The following is a 19,236-nucleotide window of genomic DNA, read 5'->3' on the forward strand; positions in this document are numbered from 1 at the left end:
GACAGCTGACAAAAAAATAGATCGCAAATTTTCATATTTAAGTTCAAAAATTGATGTTTTATGCATTTTTCTTAAACGGTTAGTACCGCTTTTAGCCAAAAAACATTAATTTTTCAACAGAAATATAAAAATCTTCGATCTGATCTTTTTCAGTAGTCTTATATCACTGGTTTGAAGATATTAACACAAAAATTGGCTCAATCCAAGAAAATAAATAAAAAAAGTTGTCAAAACAGTAAATCTGTGATAGTGCAGCTTTCAGACAAGAGCAAGGCAAAGGTATGCAAACGCTCGCCTGTTCTCTAAGTTAACCAAGGGTCATACATAATTCCACAAGTGATTTTGCCTCAGTGGTGGGACTGACAAACTATTGTAAATGTGAACATGTCTACAAAGTTTCATGTTCACAAAATGTTTCTGAATGTTCATCGACATAAAAAGTTTTGCATCCAAGAAACAACAAAGACGATAACACAATCAGCAATATGACAATATCTCAAACCTTTTTTTCTTTGAAAAAAACACAAAACAAATGAGCTATCATGGTTGAAATCTGTCAAAACAATGGTGTCAACTGAATATGATGAAGACAAATATTTCGTAACTAACTGTTACTTAGTTACAAAATTTAATGAAACATTAAAATCATTTAATGATGTGAAAAATTCAATTATTCGTCAATAAATTTTACATCTTTGAACCCCAAAATGGCAAAAGTTTACACAATTTCACACAAAGATATCACATCAGTCATAAAAGAACAATACTAGAAATCAGGGTGAGGGATCCCGAGGCTTCAAAGGGGTTCTCACATGGATCAACACCAGTCAAAACTGATGTAAACATACAAGGGACATTACTTTCATTTCTAAATAACTTCTTTGACAGAAAAGATGTGAAAACATTTCTTAGCTTATAATATAAAAGATTATGCTATTTTCTAGTTGCATCATTTATAAACAAGCAAATCTAAAATATTTCACACATGTAGAAGCAAAAAATAGCAGTCTTTTATAGGCTTGGAAATATTTTCATATCTTTTTTTGTCAAAAAAGTTATTGAGAAAGTTAAATCTCCTACTTGTTTGTTTACATCAGTTGTGACCCGTGTTGACCCATGTGAGAGCCCCATTGAAGTCACATGATTTCTCACCCTGGAAATGGTGATAAAATATTCCACTGAAAGATTTACTGAACGCAGCTCAGAAGAGAAGGAGGATAAAAACAGGGAGACATAATCATAGAATTAAAAATAAATGCTATATAAATAATCATATGTCTGTTTAGAGGGACAAGACACCAGATGATACCAATGTGAGAAAAAAATGAAAATTGTCAAAAACTTACATACATTTGATCATGTTGTTTACAACACATGGAATCTTTCCTACTGGTGTATCTCATCTTTTACCACAGATGCATTTTTCGCTGATTTTGCATATTTTTCCAATGCAAAATTTACTTGGTCTTTCTAACACATATATCCCTGTTAATTGAAATTGCATTAGTATATGTATCTGTATTTATCACAGAAGCTTCACATGCTAAATATACACACTATAAACTGAAAAACCAGAATACGCTATTTTCGAACAGGTATACTCAGCTGAGACAGCGATAGAATATTATTTTAATCATGCAAAATAATGTATTATCGGCTTTATACAGTTCGTTTTGATAATTCTAGACTTGTTTTGAGGAAATACTGTACTTGTCGATTTTGGAATTTTGGACGCATCTGGTGTCTAGTCCCTTTAAATGTTGTCTGTATTCAGAAAAATACACTTCAACTCAAACATTAAATAAATAGAATACTCAGGTCTATATTCAGAACATTCACACCATCTTGAAAACCACATACAGATATACTTGCACTTACTTTATAACTAATTAAACAAACAGAGTGCATTTACAATTTATTTTCTTTGTCTATACACTTCATAAGTGTCCGCTTAGAGGCATAGAAACTGTTACAGTTCACTTTTGATTTAATTATTGTAGAACTAATTTACCCAAAATTGTCCTGGGAAACTGTTCCAAAAATACAGAATACCCCATTAAAAGCCTATATTTTTTCTGTTCTTCGGGTAGGGGTGGGCATATCCAACTTTGATTCTGTAATGTGCCCCCCCCCCCATGCCAAATCCTGGGTCTGGCCCTGAATTATAATAAAAATTATATACCCAAAATCAGAAACAAACTTTCCTATTCTTTAATTTCTCGCCTGGTCATATATTAGAAGGCTGGAGTTCAAAAAGGGAAGTATAAATTATTATTTTTTTGCAATTATAAGAGGATGGCTATGAGAAAATCGTGTCTGCCTCAATAATAAAATGCAAGATTTTAGTACAGATGTTCATTAATTATTTAAATGAACGCATCAACACTCGTAAAATAATGACCGCGTCTGCAGGATTGAAATCGGAATATTTTATGTAGACAACAAAGTATTTCAAGAAAATCACCATGGCAACTAGAAGATATTCTATATACATAACACAGCATGTGTCTGGTTTTTCTTGCACCAGTACTATACATGTGTGACAGTTTGTTATAACGAGAATTTTTTCCAATATATAGTAGCTAGTTAATCCATTATAAAACTAGGATGGCTTTATGCGGCAGTCAATGACAGTATAATCATCCACTAAAGAGATATATGGATATTAACAAGTACATTCTGGTCATATAATAGGACTTGTAGAAAAAAACGTTTCTATTTTTTTGCTGAGATTCCTAAAAAAAATTCAATAAGATAATGTGTCCGTGTACTTAAACACTGAACTATACTAATTGAGGGGTGTGCCCTTTAGCAACAGACCAAAAGGTTCCAATCAATGACAATTTCAATATGATGAAGTATCTACGCAATTAAACACTAATTGTGGGTGTGTGCCCTTTATGAAAGCAGGGGACAGAACAGTTCCAAACAATGACATTTTCATTTTAAATATTAGGTATATTTTTAACTCGTATAAAGAATTAATATTTTTTAGTTGTGTATGACCTTTATATATTGTGTTGATTGTTCAGAACTTTGCGTTGTTAACTTCATTGTTAACTTTTAAAGATTTACTGCCCAGGAAGTTAAATGGATACACTTGAGATCCTCTGTATTTCTAACAAGATTTAAGACAGCTTTTAAGCTTTACTACTTTATGAGGACAATATATCAAATATTCTAAGTTTAAAAGTCTAAGTTTAAAAGTTAACAACGCTTCGTAAATCATGTTGTTCACTTAGCAAAGTTCTGAACAATCTGCCCAGTGTCTTACATACTTAGCGGAGTAAAGTAGCTGTGCATGCAAAGGAAAATCAACAAACTGATTGCTAAATAACCCCAAAATAGTGCTTTACATCAAAATATGAATTAACTCTGAAAATGTCACATGTTTAAGTTATGAGGAAGTTCCCCTCTGTATCAATTTGACAAAGCTGCATTGCTGCATGTGTATGTTTAATATAATTATTGAGTAGACACATAGTCTTGCAAGCACTGCTTGTCTAAAGATCATGTTAAGATTATGTTAGACAATTTTTTTTATCATGGAGGGTGTAATCCGCCTCCCCATGTGCATCTCAATTACACCGTTTTACACCATTCAGTGGAAAAAACAGTATTAATTTTTTAAGGGTCAGTGAATCACATAATGCCAAATTTTGAATGCTTGTGCACTGTATGACACCCCCTTCGGTCCTAAGTACTCCCTTAAAGGCTCCTGAATACCCAACACCAAAGTATTGCCTCCTTATGCACTGTAACATTTTTCCATTAGTAAATAAATCAGACACTACCTGAGATCTATTAAAGTAATACATTGATAACATATTTTTATGGGAATAAGAAGTACAGGGATAGCAAAGTTCAAAGCTCATCGATAAAATCCATATCAAATTTCCTTAACTACATGTATAGGAAAACAAATTGTTTACAGGATACAAAAGAGGCCAGATGGTAATGCTATTTTCTATATGTTATACAAATGCTATGCCATAAGGTGAAAAGCTACATGTACATAAGTTTTAGACAATTACTGACAAATCAAAAATTCTATCCAACATTTTTCACTCGGAACAGCAGACATGTGTACCAAATCATAAAGAAAATTGTAAAATGAGGCTATCCAGCAGCCCAGAAAAACATGTACACTGTGATATAACAATGGGATGTAACATATTTTAGCACATATCAGCTCATATCAACTATATACATGTGTATATTCTTACATTTCAGGGCTTTTACAAAACGTTTCATTCAATGTAATGAGTAAATCTGGCATAAAAATCATAACTGGATTATTAGCAGTAAACCAAAATTTTCACTGACATAAATTAGTTCATTAATACACTTATAAATAAAATACCCTTCATTTATCCTATATTCCCTTAGCACAACTAGGGCTTCTTAACAAGTCCTTGAAAAATCTGAACATTACAAATGATACTTTTTCATATTAACTAAATTTAGTCTTTGCAGTTTTAAAATTGAGAAAAGGAAACAATTTTATCATATTTATGCTTTCTGGTGGTTACGAGATTTATCTGTGAAATAAAAATAATATTTCACTGTTTATAAATGTCAGCACGGAGAGGGCTTGGACAAAATTTCAATGACATCATTTCCAAATGATGTTGCATTTTTATACAATTCAGCACATTTTGAAAACTTTAATAAAGTGTCATTTAATATCCTTTTAAGGCATAAAATCAAACGGAAAATTGTTTCCTTCAGTGTAAGATTGCTGTATAATTCACTTGTGAACACCAGAAGTGAAAAAAGAATTTCATGTAAACTAGGTGAAATATATATAATCTTACACAGACACAAACAATTTTTCTTTATTACATTGTATATATACTTATACAGTCAAACCCCATTGGCTAAAACTCAAAGGAACCAGCGAAAACTCATCTGGAAAAGTTTGGGCCAAGCGGAAATTCTTACCATCAGATTAAAGAACTCTAAAGTCATTTGCATCAAGTTCGAGCCAACAACAAGTCAATTTGAGCCAACGAGGTTTGACTGTATTTCATTTGAGTTACAAGCAATCTTGCAAATATAACACACACACACACATCAAACAAAACACACCTTGGGTTTTACTTTTACACTAACAAAATAACAGAAAGTAAAATGCCCGTCTTTTTTTAAGTTCACGAGCAAGGAGAGTACGGTACATGTACCATGAACTTTTTGGCACCAGTGCAAAGAACTGATTAAAATACCGCTAAAAATTTGGAATTATTAACAATTTTACATTGATACAGAGGTAATAGTTTGTAATAGAAAATAGCGTATGAACTGCTGCTTTTAAAAATATGAGAAACATTGCAACTGACTTCGGTAAGAAACTGACATTTTGTCATGAAACTTGTACATGTATAATGATGAAAAGATGAAAAGATAACAACAATAATCAGGATTCTTGCCAGAAGTAATGATAAAACCACAGACTTGAATTCAAATTAAATTCACAACTTTTTTGGAGTTCATTTTCATTGGACAGCACAGACCATGTGACTGTTGTAACAACACATCTCATTGGTCAACACTGATCATGTGACATCACAGAAGAACACAACATAGACTACAACTGGCCTCTCCACTTTTGTCCTTTTTCAACTGGCCTGGAAATGAAACAAACAGAAATCTTCATAAGCCATAAGTATGTGTGCAAAAGCTTGCATGTATTTATTTATTAAGAATATATGAATACTATACTCACAACAGTAAAATTATCAAAGAAAAGAACATTCCAATTTATGATTTTTTAACTTTTACTTCAATTTGGATATGCTTACCTTAGAGGTAAATGTGCAATCATTAGATGATTACTGACAATGTGAGCTATATCGTCGGAAATTTGAGCCAAATTAAAATCTTGAACAAAGATTTCAATCAATTTAAATTGTAAAAGGAATACTTCCAAGGCCGAAATTCTAGGATCATGATTGTGCTTTGTATAACCAGCAGTTCAAAATACTTGAACATGAATATCAGTCATAGTAATCAATAACCAGCCTACTTTCACACTTAAAAAAAATAAACCAATCCAATGCTCGCCACTCACCCTGGTTGTTAGGTTCTGGCAGATTCTCCCGTGCTACTAAATGCATCACTGTAGTCTTTCCGAGGGGCAGTTGTAATGCTGTAAAAATAGGCAGCAGATTATGCAACATGTTCACCCAACCTTTTTAAGAAATGATCACATCCTCAAGATAGGGCCCTTATAAAATACGGTTTGGTTAGGGTTACGTCCTTTTCAAAAAACAGATAGGGTACACATGTAGGAAGGCTTTTGATTTTTTTATTGATTTTTTTTATATAATCAGGCTTTTCGTATTGTCACACTCAACATTGGAAAATTATGTTAATGTAATCTTCTTTATAAAGCTAAAAAGATTTTAAACTTCACATCAAAACACCATTTAAAAAAATTAATTTATTTTTTAACTGACTATATAAACAGTAGTGTCGGAGCCTATTTCGTAGGTAGGATCGGGTAACCTGAACCAAATGTATTTATTTTTAGGCCTTGATTATCATTCATACATTTTACATTATAGACCCATGTCTATTTTAAGCCCATTGATTCAGTTGCCAATCTGCTTAAGTGCCTCCCTCGGGGCTCTCAAATTTCACCGCCCACGGTCCAAAGCAAAACTCAGAGAGTCCCAAGTTTTATTTTGTGCACATTAAACTTAACAACAGTGCATTCCCAGGATGAACCTATTTACTGGTAGGAATAATGGGTCCCAAGAATAATAATGAGTTATAGGACTTTCAATGTGCAGCAAAATGATTCATTCAGGAGTGAACATAGATATCTGGAAGTAAAGATCCCTGAACTTTGATTGGGGTTTAGCAACCCCTTTAATCTCCTGGCCCAACTTTCATGAAACTTAACAGGCTTATATATAGTTTATTTCAATTAGCAAAATGACATACTAAAATTTGAATTTGATACAAGAAAAAGAGTTTACGGTATTGTGATTAGATGTACCATACAGATAATTCCTATTTAAAGTTTAAAAACCCTAAAAGGGGTATATATTATTCAAATTATATAAAAACATAAATAGTGAGCTTAACTTTATCCTGTCACAAGGGACTTAAAACATTTTGAGAAATTTGGGCCTGGTTTTGAAGCATTTTAAGAGCCCAATACTGCATTTAAACATATCTATAATAGTTGTTAGGATTTTAAAAATGTGCCATTTTTTTCTGTCTTTTTTTTTACCACATGTAGGTCAGTAGGAGGCATTAATCTAAGAAATCCGTGAAATTGTGAATGGTTCTCTATCAGAATCATGTACAGTTGATAGGAATGACGTCACCATTACGTCATATGTACTTCCGTTGTGTGGAAAATTCTCAATAAAAAAAAAAAGTTCTTATGATTGATAGACATGTTTTCACATGCTCAATTCACTGTAAATCAAAACTATCATTATTCCTGAAACTTTTATACCTTAAGTATCTATTCTTGCTTGATTTATCATTTAGAGTAGAGATTAAAGCATAAACTTGACCCCCCTTTTTTATTGGCTTAAAGGGTAATTTAAAGCTTGTACTTTAAGAATATATGTGGTTATCATAGCCTGCATTCGCTCGAAATGCCTTTAAATGTTGTCTAAAAATTATAATTTTACATTGAATTATATAGGGAATAACAATGGTGGTGTGTAACCTGAAGCCCAATGGGTTCTGCATCGGTCAAAAGATGTATGCTCTAATTTCTGTAGTATGTGTCAGAGAATGAACTATTCTAATGGAAATAGTGGCACCCCACATATAGTTGATTGATATAGTAAATATCAGAAACATTTCTTTTCTTTTTGGTCTGATGCAGACCTTACAGACAACACTTAACTTATGAGTGATTCTGTCCCCAAATATTTAATTAAAGGGTCTTAAGACTCCCAGTATTCCATTTAAAGTGACACTCTTATTCAAAATCAATTCAAACACATTCATAATGAACATAAATTTTGACTGATAAACCTTTAATTAAATAATGCATATAATTTTTAATGGAAAATATTAACTACTGATAAGAAGATTGTAACCATATATTTAATAGGGGCCGGGATATATTAAATGGCTCATTGGTGAATGCTAAAAGATTTACTGTGGTCTACTATAGTCTCATAAGGTAGAAATACTGTGTTTTATGCTCATTTCTTTCAAATTAAACTTGGTATCTCTCATTTTAACCATTTTTTTTCTGACATTTATTCATCCTTTTTGGAATATTAAAACAATATTATTAATTGTGGTAAATCTTTTTTGTGAAGTAAGAGTGCATATCTAAACAATTAACAACAAACGCCAGAATTTTTTAGGCTAATATTCTTTTTCAACCTTTTTACATAAAAGTTTTTCCAAATTCTTCCAATTTAAAAATGACTTCCTGGATTGTTTGTTTGTATGGAATAGTCATGAAATTATCTTAAATCTGTATTAATGTCACAAAATTAAGGGCAAAAAGTTTTTTTTTTATTCATTACCTTTATTAAGTTCATCTTTGATACTAATTAAACCATCACCCAAAAATGTAGCAAAATAAAAAAAAATATTACGCAAACACAATTTCGATTTACGACTTAGATAAGGTCTGTACTTAAATGGCCCCCTACCGGTAATCTCTTACTAGCCTTTCAGTTCATAATACTCTAATATACTTTTAAACTTATATATGCCTTTTTCTGATAAAGTAATCACTGGCGGATTCATTACCGTCAATGTTTACTTTCCATGTCATAATCGTAAAAAGAAAGTAATAATAGTGCACCATTTCAGACTAGAAATTAAGATTTTTCTTGGGGGAGTAACACTGTTCACGTGACCAAACTTGGTATATAGGAAAAGGTTATTAAGACCTTTCATGGGATTGCGTTTGAGGCCCATAGGATCAAGGCCAAGGTCAAGATCAAAGCTACTACTGTTACAGTATAGTGTAACCCCAAAACCCTCCTGCCAACATTTTAATTACTATTAAAATTTCAATTCTGAAGGGGGAGTGGGGCAAATGACAAAAGGTTGTGCCCCTAAGTTACGTCCCTCTAAGTTCTAATGTTGATTCCTGGATCCCCCCCTGGTAATACATACATGTCCATGTACATATGTATAGCAAAAATGCATTAAAGTATACATCATTCAACTTATGAATTTGAAGAACTGATGAATTTGAAAGGTATAGATTTCATTAACAACATATTATCTGTGCTCAACTTGAATTCAACTGTGATAATTGGTTAATTTAATTATCATGCTCCTATAGTACAGGATGAGATGATCTGATAAATTTGTATGAAAAAGGACACTGCTTTATTCATATTAATCAATACATCAATAATCATGTACATGTATAAATTTCCTGTTCCGATGCAAAACTGATTAAGCTTAAATTTCTTCATACAAATAGAAGTACTGATTACATGTAACATTTCATAACATAAATATTTGATATGATACTAAATTATACTGTAATACATAATAATGTTTTCCTATGTCGAGACAGAAATATTACATTAATAATCATAATAGGCAGAATCTAAGGCTTAGACTACTAGACTCAGACAATAATATTAACCAGACATTTTTTAACTTTTGTTTCTTTTATGTAATAGTTCAAGGTAATTAATACTGAAATATACACACAGTTATTTGGTAATTGCTTACTAATAACTCTATAACCAGCTTAGTGGTTGAGATTATATTTTGTCTACTAACCCAGCCTGTTAAAATCTATCGATTCACTTGATAAAATCAACAAAGGCTGTATGTTAATTAACAAAATAAGATATTTGAAATATACTGCCAGTCCATTATACAAAATACAATTTCAAACACTAAAATATTAATTTTTTTATAAGTTGTACCTCCTAATGTAACATTCCCATGAAGGAACCGGCCTTGATATATCAACCGTAGAATGTTTGTTTCAGGTAACTTCTCCTCGCCCCATTCTGTAAAATAGGTAAACATCGCTTAATTAACTAGAATAATCGTTAATCTACCTTCTGAACAAAAGTGCCGCTGAGCAGATGGCAACACTTGTCTGTTGTTTTTCAGTCAAAAAAGGGGTATAACTCAGCAACTATTAAAACCAGAGCAATAGCCCATACAACACATATTTGCATATTTGCTTAAAAAACATGTGAACTTCTAACACTTAAAAATCTTGAACAGCTTCTAAGTTATGACCAAGATCATTTTTTTTGCTGAGGAGCCAAAGCTATATATAAGTTACATGTATTCCTTTCTTTTTTTGAACAAAGAAGCTCAAAAACCCTCATTTTATAACAGGGATAACAGGAGCACTGTGACCATATGACAATATTTTTCTCCTTCCACCAGGTATTATTGACTGAACATTTATTGTATCCATATGAAGTTATTGGCTGTAATTTTACCTCTCTGGAAACATATAGCATTAAGTTTAATGTCAATACTGAAATTTTAGTATTACTGTAAGGCCACAAATTTATCATATGTCAATACATTTACACATACATGTGATAACATTCCGGACGTCCAGGATTGTCCCGGAAATCGTATCTCTGTCACAGAGTCACGGAGGGTGCATGTTTGTCCCGGAAAGTCAGAAAAATGGCCCTGCACCCCCCTAGTGTGCGTTGCCATTACGACGAGTGTCCCGGAATCCACCCAAGAAATTATCACATATATGATTAACATCATTTTTTGATAAAAAAAAAGCTTTAAAGGGACTAGACACCAGATGGATTCCAAAATACAATATTTCCACAAAACAAGCCTATAATTGTCAATACAAGCTAGTGTGAGGCCGAGTACTTTACATGATTGTTTTGTCGCTGTCTCAGCTGAGTTAACCTGTTTAAAAAATAACACTTGGTTTCCAAGTTTATTACTTATGTATATTTAGCATGACTGTGAATTTAGTCACATGATTAGTACATAATTATACAATAAAACATGCCAACACTTTTTTAAATAAACTGGGATTTAAGTGGTAGACAGACCCAGTAAGTTTTTTTTGAATTGGAAAAATATGATAAAACTTTGAAAATTACATGTTTCAGGAGCAATGTGCTACATCAGTAATAAAGATTCAATGTGTTGTACACAACTATATCAATTTTATGTTAGTTTTTGACAATTTTTAATTCATGCAGTTGTATCATCAGCAGTGCTTCCAGTAAGGTGAGCATTAACAAAACATTCACAATTTGTTTTGTATCCCTATTGTTTTGTTTTGTATCCCTATTTGCAACGCAGCGCATACACTGCAAGCGGGAAACCAAACAGCAAATGTTCGCCACAAACATGTTTACTGAACGCATGGCTGGTGTCGAGTCCCTTTAAGATAAGTAAATGTGTGCCTAGTGTCACTCACCTACTGGCCAGTTACAGTACACATAATCTGTAATATCTGCTGCAGAACTGGAGTGTGTAAACAGGAATTCTTTTGTTCTACCGCTCACAAGAATAAGTCGTAAGTTAACCTGGAAATAATACATGATTAACATAAAACATAGAATAGAAAACTCTTTAAAAAAAGAGAGAACTATTTAAAATGTACAGTGACAGAAATCTCTGGAAAAATTATATAATACTTGAGCATGAAGATCACACTATATTAATTCAAGTAGGGTGTTAACTAAAGATTTATTGGAGGGTGCCTCAATTGATTCAAGCGAAGGCCACACCCATTTGATATTTTGTTTGACAGACTTACCGTATTTTCTCGACTATAAGGCGATTCGCTTATAAGACGGCCCCCTAACTTTGCCCATGAAATCTGGTGCTTTTTGTTTCGACTCGCTTATAAGACGGGGTCAATTTTTAAGCAAATCTAAAATGCTAAAATTCTTCCTAATGTGTAAAAATGTTCAAGCTCAACGGACATTTATCGACTTTCGCGGTAACTGTTTTTGTTTTACTCAAAGAAAATGGCGGTCAACTGTGAGATCTCTATTTGGAGGTAGGTTAAAAATGAGTACATAAGTTTGCAGGACAGGTCGTTATTTATCGAAATTGTAATAATTAATCAATAACAACATATGTTTGTTTTAGTTTATTTTTTTATTGAAGACACCAATGAAGTTCTTCGGCAAAATAAATGGCTTCAATAACATAACTGCGAAAAGCCGAGGCATGAATAGGTGTTTGTTTAGCAATAATGCTTTAGGCAATATTGTCCCTTGATTGGCGACGAACATAAAGGATTCATAATCGCATTGTCATTTGTTTGCTTAATCAAATTGACAGTTAGGTACCTACATCATATTAAGATTCCAATTTATTGATCTGATATATCTGTCAAACTAATTATACTGACACACGCCATGAGAAAAAATGCAGATATAACGGTACACTGTGTGACGTCAGAGCACGCGCGGTGAAGAGATTTTGTGTTGTTGTTTACTTAATTGCCCCATACTTATATCAGTAGACGATAGACTGGATAGATGAATACCCTATGTAAAATTTAACTGATTTTGACTTGAATCTTTTTTTTAATATTTTATCGACTCGCTTATAAGACGGGTCCCCTACTTTGGGGGTAAAAATCGGGACCCAATTTCCCCGTCTTATAGTCGAGAAAATACGGTAGGCCAAAATATTTTCTGGGCGAGAGCTTAATTATATTAAGATTAGTAAAAATGCAGATTCAGAATATACAAATATAATTTATAAAAATAAATAAACACCATAACACAGCTTTATCCTACATGTATTTCATCATACAAATTAAAAAAATGATATTTTATACGTATTCAGGTTAAAAACACTTATCACTTATTCTCGCTAAATGTATAACAGTGTATGAAATGCAAAATCTACATTAACTTCGATGTTAGAAGGGCTATATGGATTTACAGAGACCAATTATCCAATTAAGCTCTTTTCAATTTCTTTTTACTATGATATAGTTTAAAAGATACTTTAATAGGAATAAATTTCACAATTTTTTTTAGAAATGAAGCTTTACAAGTATCTTCAAATATGTTGAACAAGGGCTCTCTATAGTTGATTTAAAGAGCTCTCTTTATTAATGAATGACGGCATTTAATGCTTTGCTGCTAGAATTAGTAGAAATATTCGTTTAAAGAGCTCTTCAATTGATTTAAGATATCTCAGTATTTTAGTTAATGTATTTTTGGCATTCCATATAACTGTGAAATTAATATATCAAGGACCCCCCCCCCCCACATTGTTTAAAGTAATATTGCTTTACAAGTAGCATATTTGGAATTAAGGCGTGTCATTCGAATTTCCTTTTCCTATACTGTCTTATATATATATATATTATTACACTTTTAGCAATTTACATGTAGTTATGGGGTTGTAAATGTATTGATGTACATGGAGCTATGTACATACATGCAATGATGCATGTACTAATATTTGGTTCCCAAGCATACACACTGCTTTCCCAATTTGTAACGTATTTTTACTTTTATACAAATTACTAGACCTGTTTAAATGTTAATAATTTTCCCACTGGAACATATCCAGATCATGAGATGTTGTCCATCTTGAGGACACACCATGTCCTGATTTCTTCAAAGCCATGTGTAATGTACTAATAGTTTGTACATGACATGATCAAGTTAAGGTCGATACAAAAGGGTGCAGGACGAAGTGAACCATTTCACAAGTGAACCAGTTCCTAAGTGTACCATTTCAGGACCAAGTGAACCACATATGTATTACATAGTGGCTATTGTGTGATGGCACACCGTCTGAAAGGTGATAATAACTAGTAATTATCGCCAATTGAATGCAAGACTCAAGAGTAATTACCAATTAATAAGGCCAATTAAAATTAAAGTACAATTATCCATTAATTACACCCACACTTATTTGTTTTTGGGACATGATTGAGGTGTAAATAACAAACATAGATAATTTTTTGAACATATATGAAATAAAATTCAACGAAGTAGGATGTATTGATAATATATTCATTATAAGGATTAAATAAAAAGGTATTTTGTTTTTCATTTTTCTTTTCCTTTTTTCAAAACATTGTTATATCAAAATACATAATTCTAATAAATAAACACTTTGATATGATTAACAATTTATTCATATTATCTATTAAATCATTTATACTCAGGAAAATAAACTCTGAAACATAATATTACATTAAGAGAATATTCCCTATATAACATATAGATGGTTCACTTCGTCTCACCGAGTGGTTCACTTAGTCCTGGTTCACTTGGGAAGTGGTTCACTTCGTCCTACATTCGATACAAAAGCGTTTTTACAACAAATAATAACAAACATCTAGTACAAAACAATTATGAATGAAAAAGCCGGCATATAACCTTATCAACTGGTATTCCTCTTGATCCCATGTCTTTAACACGGTTTTTGATGTCCGATACACTTGTAAGTCAAAATGTAGGTGAAAAAACAACAAACCCCAAAATTGGGGATTTTTTCTTTTATTTTTCAGTTATTCTTTTTAAAATACGACATTTTGTCTTTAAACATATAAATGAATATAATGTTCTTCATTGTTTTTTGTCACCGATTACATGTAAGTTTTGAAAAATTCAGAGAATAGAACTTATTTTGATGTACTATTTCATCCTGTCATATTTTGGCAGCCATTTTTTGTGCTTTGATTGCGCATGCGCTAAACTCATCCACATCAACGAAACGATTGAAAATTAGTTGGTCAAAGATGAGTGGAAAAAGATAAAGCGTCTAGAAGATTCAGATCTGTTTAATATAATTATTAATAAAAATAAACAAAACAATGCATTTATCAGGTACTAGTTTAACTAAACAAATGAACAATTGAGAACAAATGAAGAATTGTTGCATGAGATTGTAATTAACAGCAACATGATCGTGTAAGTAAGAAATACTCGATAGTGACAAGTAAAAAAATCAAGGAAAATGACATTTTCACATTATCTTTAAATTTAGCCTTACTGGATAGTAGTAGTTCTATTAGCTGTTGTGGCTTTGGATGAGTTGTTTAGGCAGAGACTGCCACGATGTACACCTTCCCACCATGTAAGGCTGAATGCCAAAATTACAATAATTCATACCAGTGTTAATATATTCTTTGACTGTATTAGTGTATAGTCCAAATAATTGTACGTTGACGGATTTTTTTTAGATTTTTGATATGGCAAATCCTTCACGCACAAATTGTTTAGTATCAAAAGTGGGTAGTTGTTCCGATCAGGATTCCGGGTTAAAGCATATAGCGTCTATAAAATATCATAAAAACAAGAAATATTACCAGATAATGTTATTTTATATTAGTTCCGTACACAAAAAATAAATATCCAACTTATAATTATGAGTTTGACGGCTTTTCTTCATTTCATTCTGTCAAAACATAACGATATATACATGAAGGGCACCTGCAAGGCTTCAGGGCACAGTTTTAAATCGCTCGGAACATTTCGGCCATGGCCGAGTTGTTACGATTGTAGAACGAGGTCTATCTCGAAGCTTTGTCGGAGGAGGCCGAGTTATTACGATTGTATCAAGTTGTTCCCCTTCGCATAATTGTTGTCTGTGTCAGTCAACTTTCGCTTTATTGGAAAGGTAAACAACTTGTTTTAATGCATTAAATGCTTGTTTAGTGCAAAATAGCATTTCACTTACATGGTAAAATATGAATATAACTCTTTATGATCAATTTCAACCATAAAACACTTCACCGAAAACAATTTCAATATTTTTAAAACACCCCCGTTTTTTGCATATTCCCGTTTAGACGTTAGGGATTGGAAGAATCCCGTATAATACGTCTAATATTTTAGACTATATTAGTGTATAGATCTCATGTCAGTAACACTCGGAAGAGGAGTTGACATTAAACAGAGATAGATCTCCAAGTGATGTTCTGATGTTCAATTATAATCCAAAATTGATTGGGTGGGCCTGAAATTGGCGTCAATGGATTGTATTTGGTCATCATCGATTCAACCATTGAGTTGTTTTTCTTGTTTCCTCTCGTTATTTGCATTCAGTTAATTCAGTTTCAGTGTTCAGTTGTTGTCGTTATGCACCAGTCAATTGTAACAACGGCCCCCCAGGTCTGGGGGTATACCAGGGATAGCCGGGGAAATGGGCCGTGTTTTTACCTTTCAGTTGGCCCTGCAGTTCCGGGTGAATGCGGTGGTTTTGTGGAAAGTCGAAGTCCCCACTATTCCCCGGACCTGGGGGTGGGGTGGGGGGTGGGACGTGGTTACAACTGACTGGTGCATTAACATATGGCTGAAGCAACAAAAAAAACCCACTAAATAACTTCAAACATTTGCATGACATAAACATAATTATACTTAAGATTATGAGATATTGTTTAGAAATAAAACTGCAATTAAAGAATTGATTAAAAACTTACAGTTGTGTGGAACTCATTATCGATAGTCAAACTGGAACCGATTCACAACACTATCTCCACCATAACACTGAATTTTTCAAGGAACAAACAAAAGTGCTGAAAGGTTCAGTAAAATGTGGATTTTTAATTGAAGAAAAGCAAAACTTCTTGTATGAAGTTTTAGCAAAGCAGACAGTGTTGTTATTTTTACTGAAAATTTACCATTCATGACCAAAAACCTATTCTCATTATTTTGCCATGCAAAGATGAGGCAGAAAACATACAAGCATTCAGTGTGCGAGCAGACATTGCAAAAGACTTCAAACTTTTAGTAGACCGAAAACAAATTTTCCATAGATCATATCTTTAGGTTTATTTTACAAGACTTCTATAAAATTCTCTGCGTAAAAAATGTATATCATCATCTAAATTTTGTTCTAATAGACCGCTTATAAAGATTTTTTATTTTATCAAAATTAAAAATTGCCAGGATATTGCTATTGTTTCACCTGTTATATATAATATAAATGATACCACTAGAATCCAGTTATTTCTTTATGTAATGTGAATGTCTAAATGGCAAAACAATCCTCTTAAACTTAACTTTATTTGAGAATAACAATTATTATGTATTTATTTGAAACTCCCTTATTTTGAAAAAAATCCTCTATTGAAGGGCCTGGCGCATTTCCTGAGAATTTGAGTGGCTTATGTAAACCTTGCTACTGAATTACATGTATGCTTGCCATAATTGAATGGCTAGTAATTATGGTTGACAATGGTCTAATAGGGTCACGGACATTACGGACCATGGACATTACTGACCAGACATAACAGACCAGATTTGGGGACAAAACAGACCATATTTAGGGACATTAGGGACCATGATATTTAATTTTACTCAGTTTGTTTTAACTTTAAATAGAATCCATCAACGTCATCATGGTCATGTGATTGCATTGCATCATCACTCTCAATTGATTCTGGTTGACTTTACTATGGGGGTTACGTCATAACTTGAATGTGTTGTAAACATCAAAAAATAAGTATCAACATTAAAGTTATGGAAGCTAGAACTAGTATATAAGCAGATCTAAAAATAGTCGAATAATAGGTTGAAATCCTGTATATATGTTATAACACTGGTTATATTATATAAATAAATATATAATGACATTATTTCACGATGGCGCCACCATGGCAACATCATTGATGATGTATGATGAAATATACATGATATAGTCCATGGACCTATTTGATATTTCATTGAAATTTAAAACAAAGCAATTATCCATTGTGTTTGCAGCTGTAAGTTCATGACATTGAATATATAATATATAATGTATTTTAATAGACATCGAAATTAAGACTTTGGTATCAAATACTAAATAGCCCGAATTCCTATATTTTTGCATCAATATTTTTTAAAAAGCCCTGTTATACATGTATAAAATTAAGAATTTGAGCATAAGCCCAGATGGCATTTTACCATTGCAGGGCTAACGGGCTTGTGCTAATTTCGACCACTGTGTTAAAGGATATCATTTTCATCTTCAGAATGAAATGAACAAAAAGCAGCGAAAATGTCGGACACGTTGGTGATTACGAGTACAGAGCTGCAGCATGAGGCTCCTCTTCAGGAGAATGCAGGGTAGAGTGTATAAGTTTTGATTTTCAATGTTGTTATGCAATCTTTTTAGCAAAGGAGTTTTCCTTCGAGATTATCAGTTAAATTGAATTTGAATAATGAACAAAATCCAAAATTTGTAATTTTTGTTTACAGCTTGTCTGTTGTTTTTTTGAAGAGAAAATTAAGGCTTTTGTGTAGACAGCCTTGATGTTATCGGCATTAGTTTCAGCATCATAATGCATTAGCTTCAGTCTCGGTTGGCTGTAACTCAAAAAATGTTCAAGATATTCAAATGAAATTTGTACACCTGTGATCAACAACATGTTGACACACATGTACAATGCCCCAAACTAAATGATTGTTGAGTTAAACTCCTTGTTTGACTATAAATACAGAGAAAGGTTCCTTCACAGCACTCTTGTATTTAACACAATTTGAAGTGATCGTTTTTCACAATATTGCTCTTGTCAACATTTGAAGTGGTTTTAAGTATATCGCTTGAAAATTGAAGGTCATTCAAGAGCAAAACTCATCAGCCTTTAATTTAATTTAATCAACAGTGAAGTGAATGAGTTGTTCTGAGAAATTAAGAGTGGTACAATGCAAAACTCTTGATACAGTTTTCACACAATAGTTATTGACTTACCAAGGGAACAATTGGGTTTAAAAAGTGGTCGCGTGACTTAAATGTCGGCCTCTTACCTAAATAGGTTTGATCAGCACAAAGGGAACTTGCTTATTACCTCGCAAGATGGGCACCAGTACTGAGTTCTTACAGGACTCAAGCATAATTCTATAATTTATTAGCATTCATCGCACTTGAGCTAAAAGAAAAAGGTATAAACTAAACAGGGGTGTGGCTAGCCCTCCATTCATGTGGATTCATAATCGTGCAATGGGGTTTTGGGGGCATACCCCCTTTTGAAAAACCATGTTGCAATCTGGTGCATTCTTGGCATGCTGGTGTGCTTTATTTAGTACTGAAAAATGGACCGTTTGTGGATCATGTAGTCAAGTACACATACTGCAATTTTGGCTGATTTTTTTTATATTTCTAGTCAGAAAAATGTGAATTTAGCCACTTACTCATATATAGGCAGCTATGAGCCTGATAAAAACAAAGAGAACCACATGTATTGCACGCAATATGTATTCATTTTCTTTACAGAGAACCTGGGGCAGTTGCAGACCAGAATTACCGGGTGGCTGAACTTGTGGTGTTGGAGAACTGTAAAAAAGGCATTGGTAGGCTATATGC

At 32.7% G+C, this 19,236-nt stretch overlaps 2 protein-coding genes across 3 annotated transcripts in view; one reads left to right on the forward strand and one right to left on the reverse strand.

The window, feature by feature from the left end:
- Positions 1–1,671: 1,671 nt before the first annotated feature.
- Positions 1,672–14,615, reverse strand: LOC128227963 (ubiquitin-like protein 3). The gene is made up of 5 exons (XM_052938950.1): positions 14,325–14,615; positions 11,381–11,489; positions 9,885–9,971; positions 6,071–6,148; positions 1,672–5,627 (listed from the first exon to the last, which is right to left on the reverse strand). Exons 1-5 carry the CDS (start codon positions 14,352–14,354, stop codon positions 5,566–5,568), a joined length of 366 nt encoding a protein of 121 aa, XP_052794910.1. The 5' UTR covers positions 14,355–14,615; the 3' UTR covers positions 1,672–5,565.
- Positions 14,616–14,693: 78 nt separating this feature from the next.
- The window catches only part of LOC128227958 (syntaxin-binding protein 4-like), a 64,780-nt gene continuing 60,237 nt past the window's right edge, over positions 14,694–19,236 (forward strand). The window contains exons 1-3 of one of the 2 annotated variants that reach the window (XM_052938945.1): positions 14,694–14,774; positions 17,906–17,999; positions 19,147–19,223. In XM_052938945.1, coding sequence (XP_052794905.1) covers positions 17,932–17,999; positions 19,147–19,223 — 145 coding nt within the window. In that variant the 5' untranslated portion in view covers positions 14,694–14,774; positions 17,906–17,931. Of the gene's footprint in view, positions 14,859–17,905; positions 18,000–19,146; positions 19,224–19,236 lie in introns of both variants that reach the window. The other variant, XM_052938944.1, reaches the window with a different exon arrangement.

This window comes from Mya arenaria, chromosome 3 (assembly GCF_026914265.1).
Source record: "Mya arenaria isolate MELC-2E11 chromosome 3, ASM2691426v1".
NCBI classification, from domain to species: Eukaryota; Metazoa; Mollusca; class Bivalvia; order Myida; family Myidae; genus Mya; species Mya arenaria.

Coding starts and splice junctions, on each gene's coding strand:
- LOC128227963 (XM_052938950.1), bottom strand. CDS start 14,354: ATGGGATCAAGAGGAATACCAGTTGATAAG. Junction 9,972..11,380: donor GTACTGTAACTGGCCAGTAG/GTGAGTGACACT, acceptor CCTATTTTACAG/AATGGGGCGAGGAGAAGTTA. Junction 6,149..9,884: donor TGGGAATGTTACATTAGGAG/GTACAACTTATA, acceptor CTATTTTTACAG/CATTACAACTGCCCCTCGGA.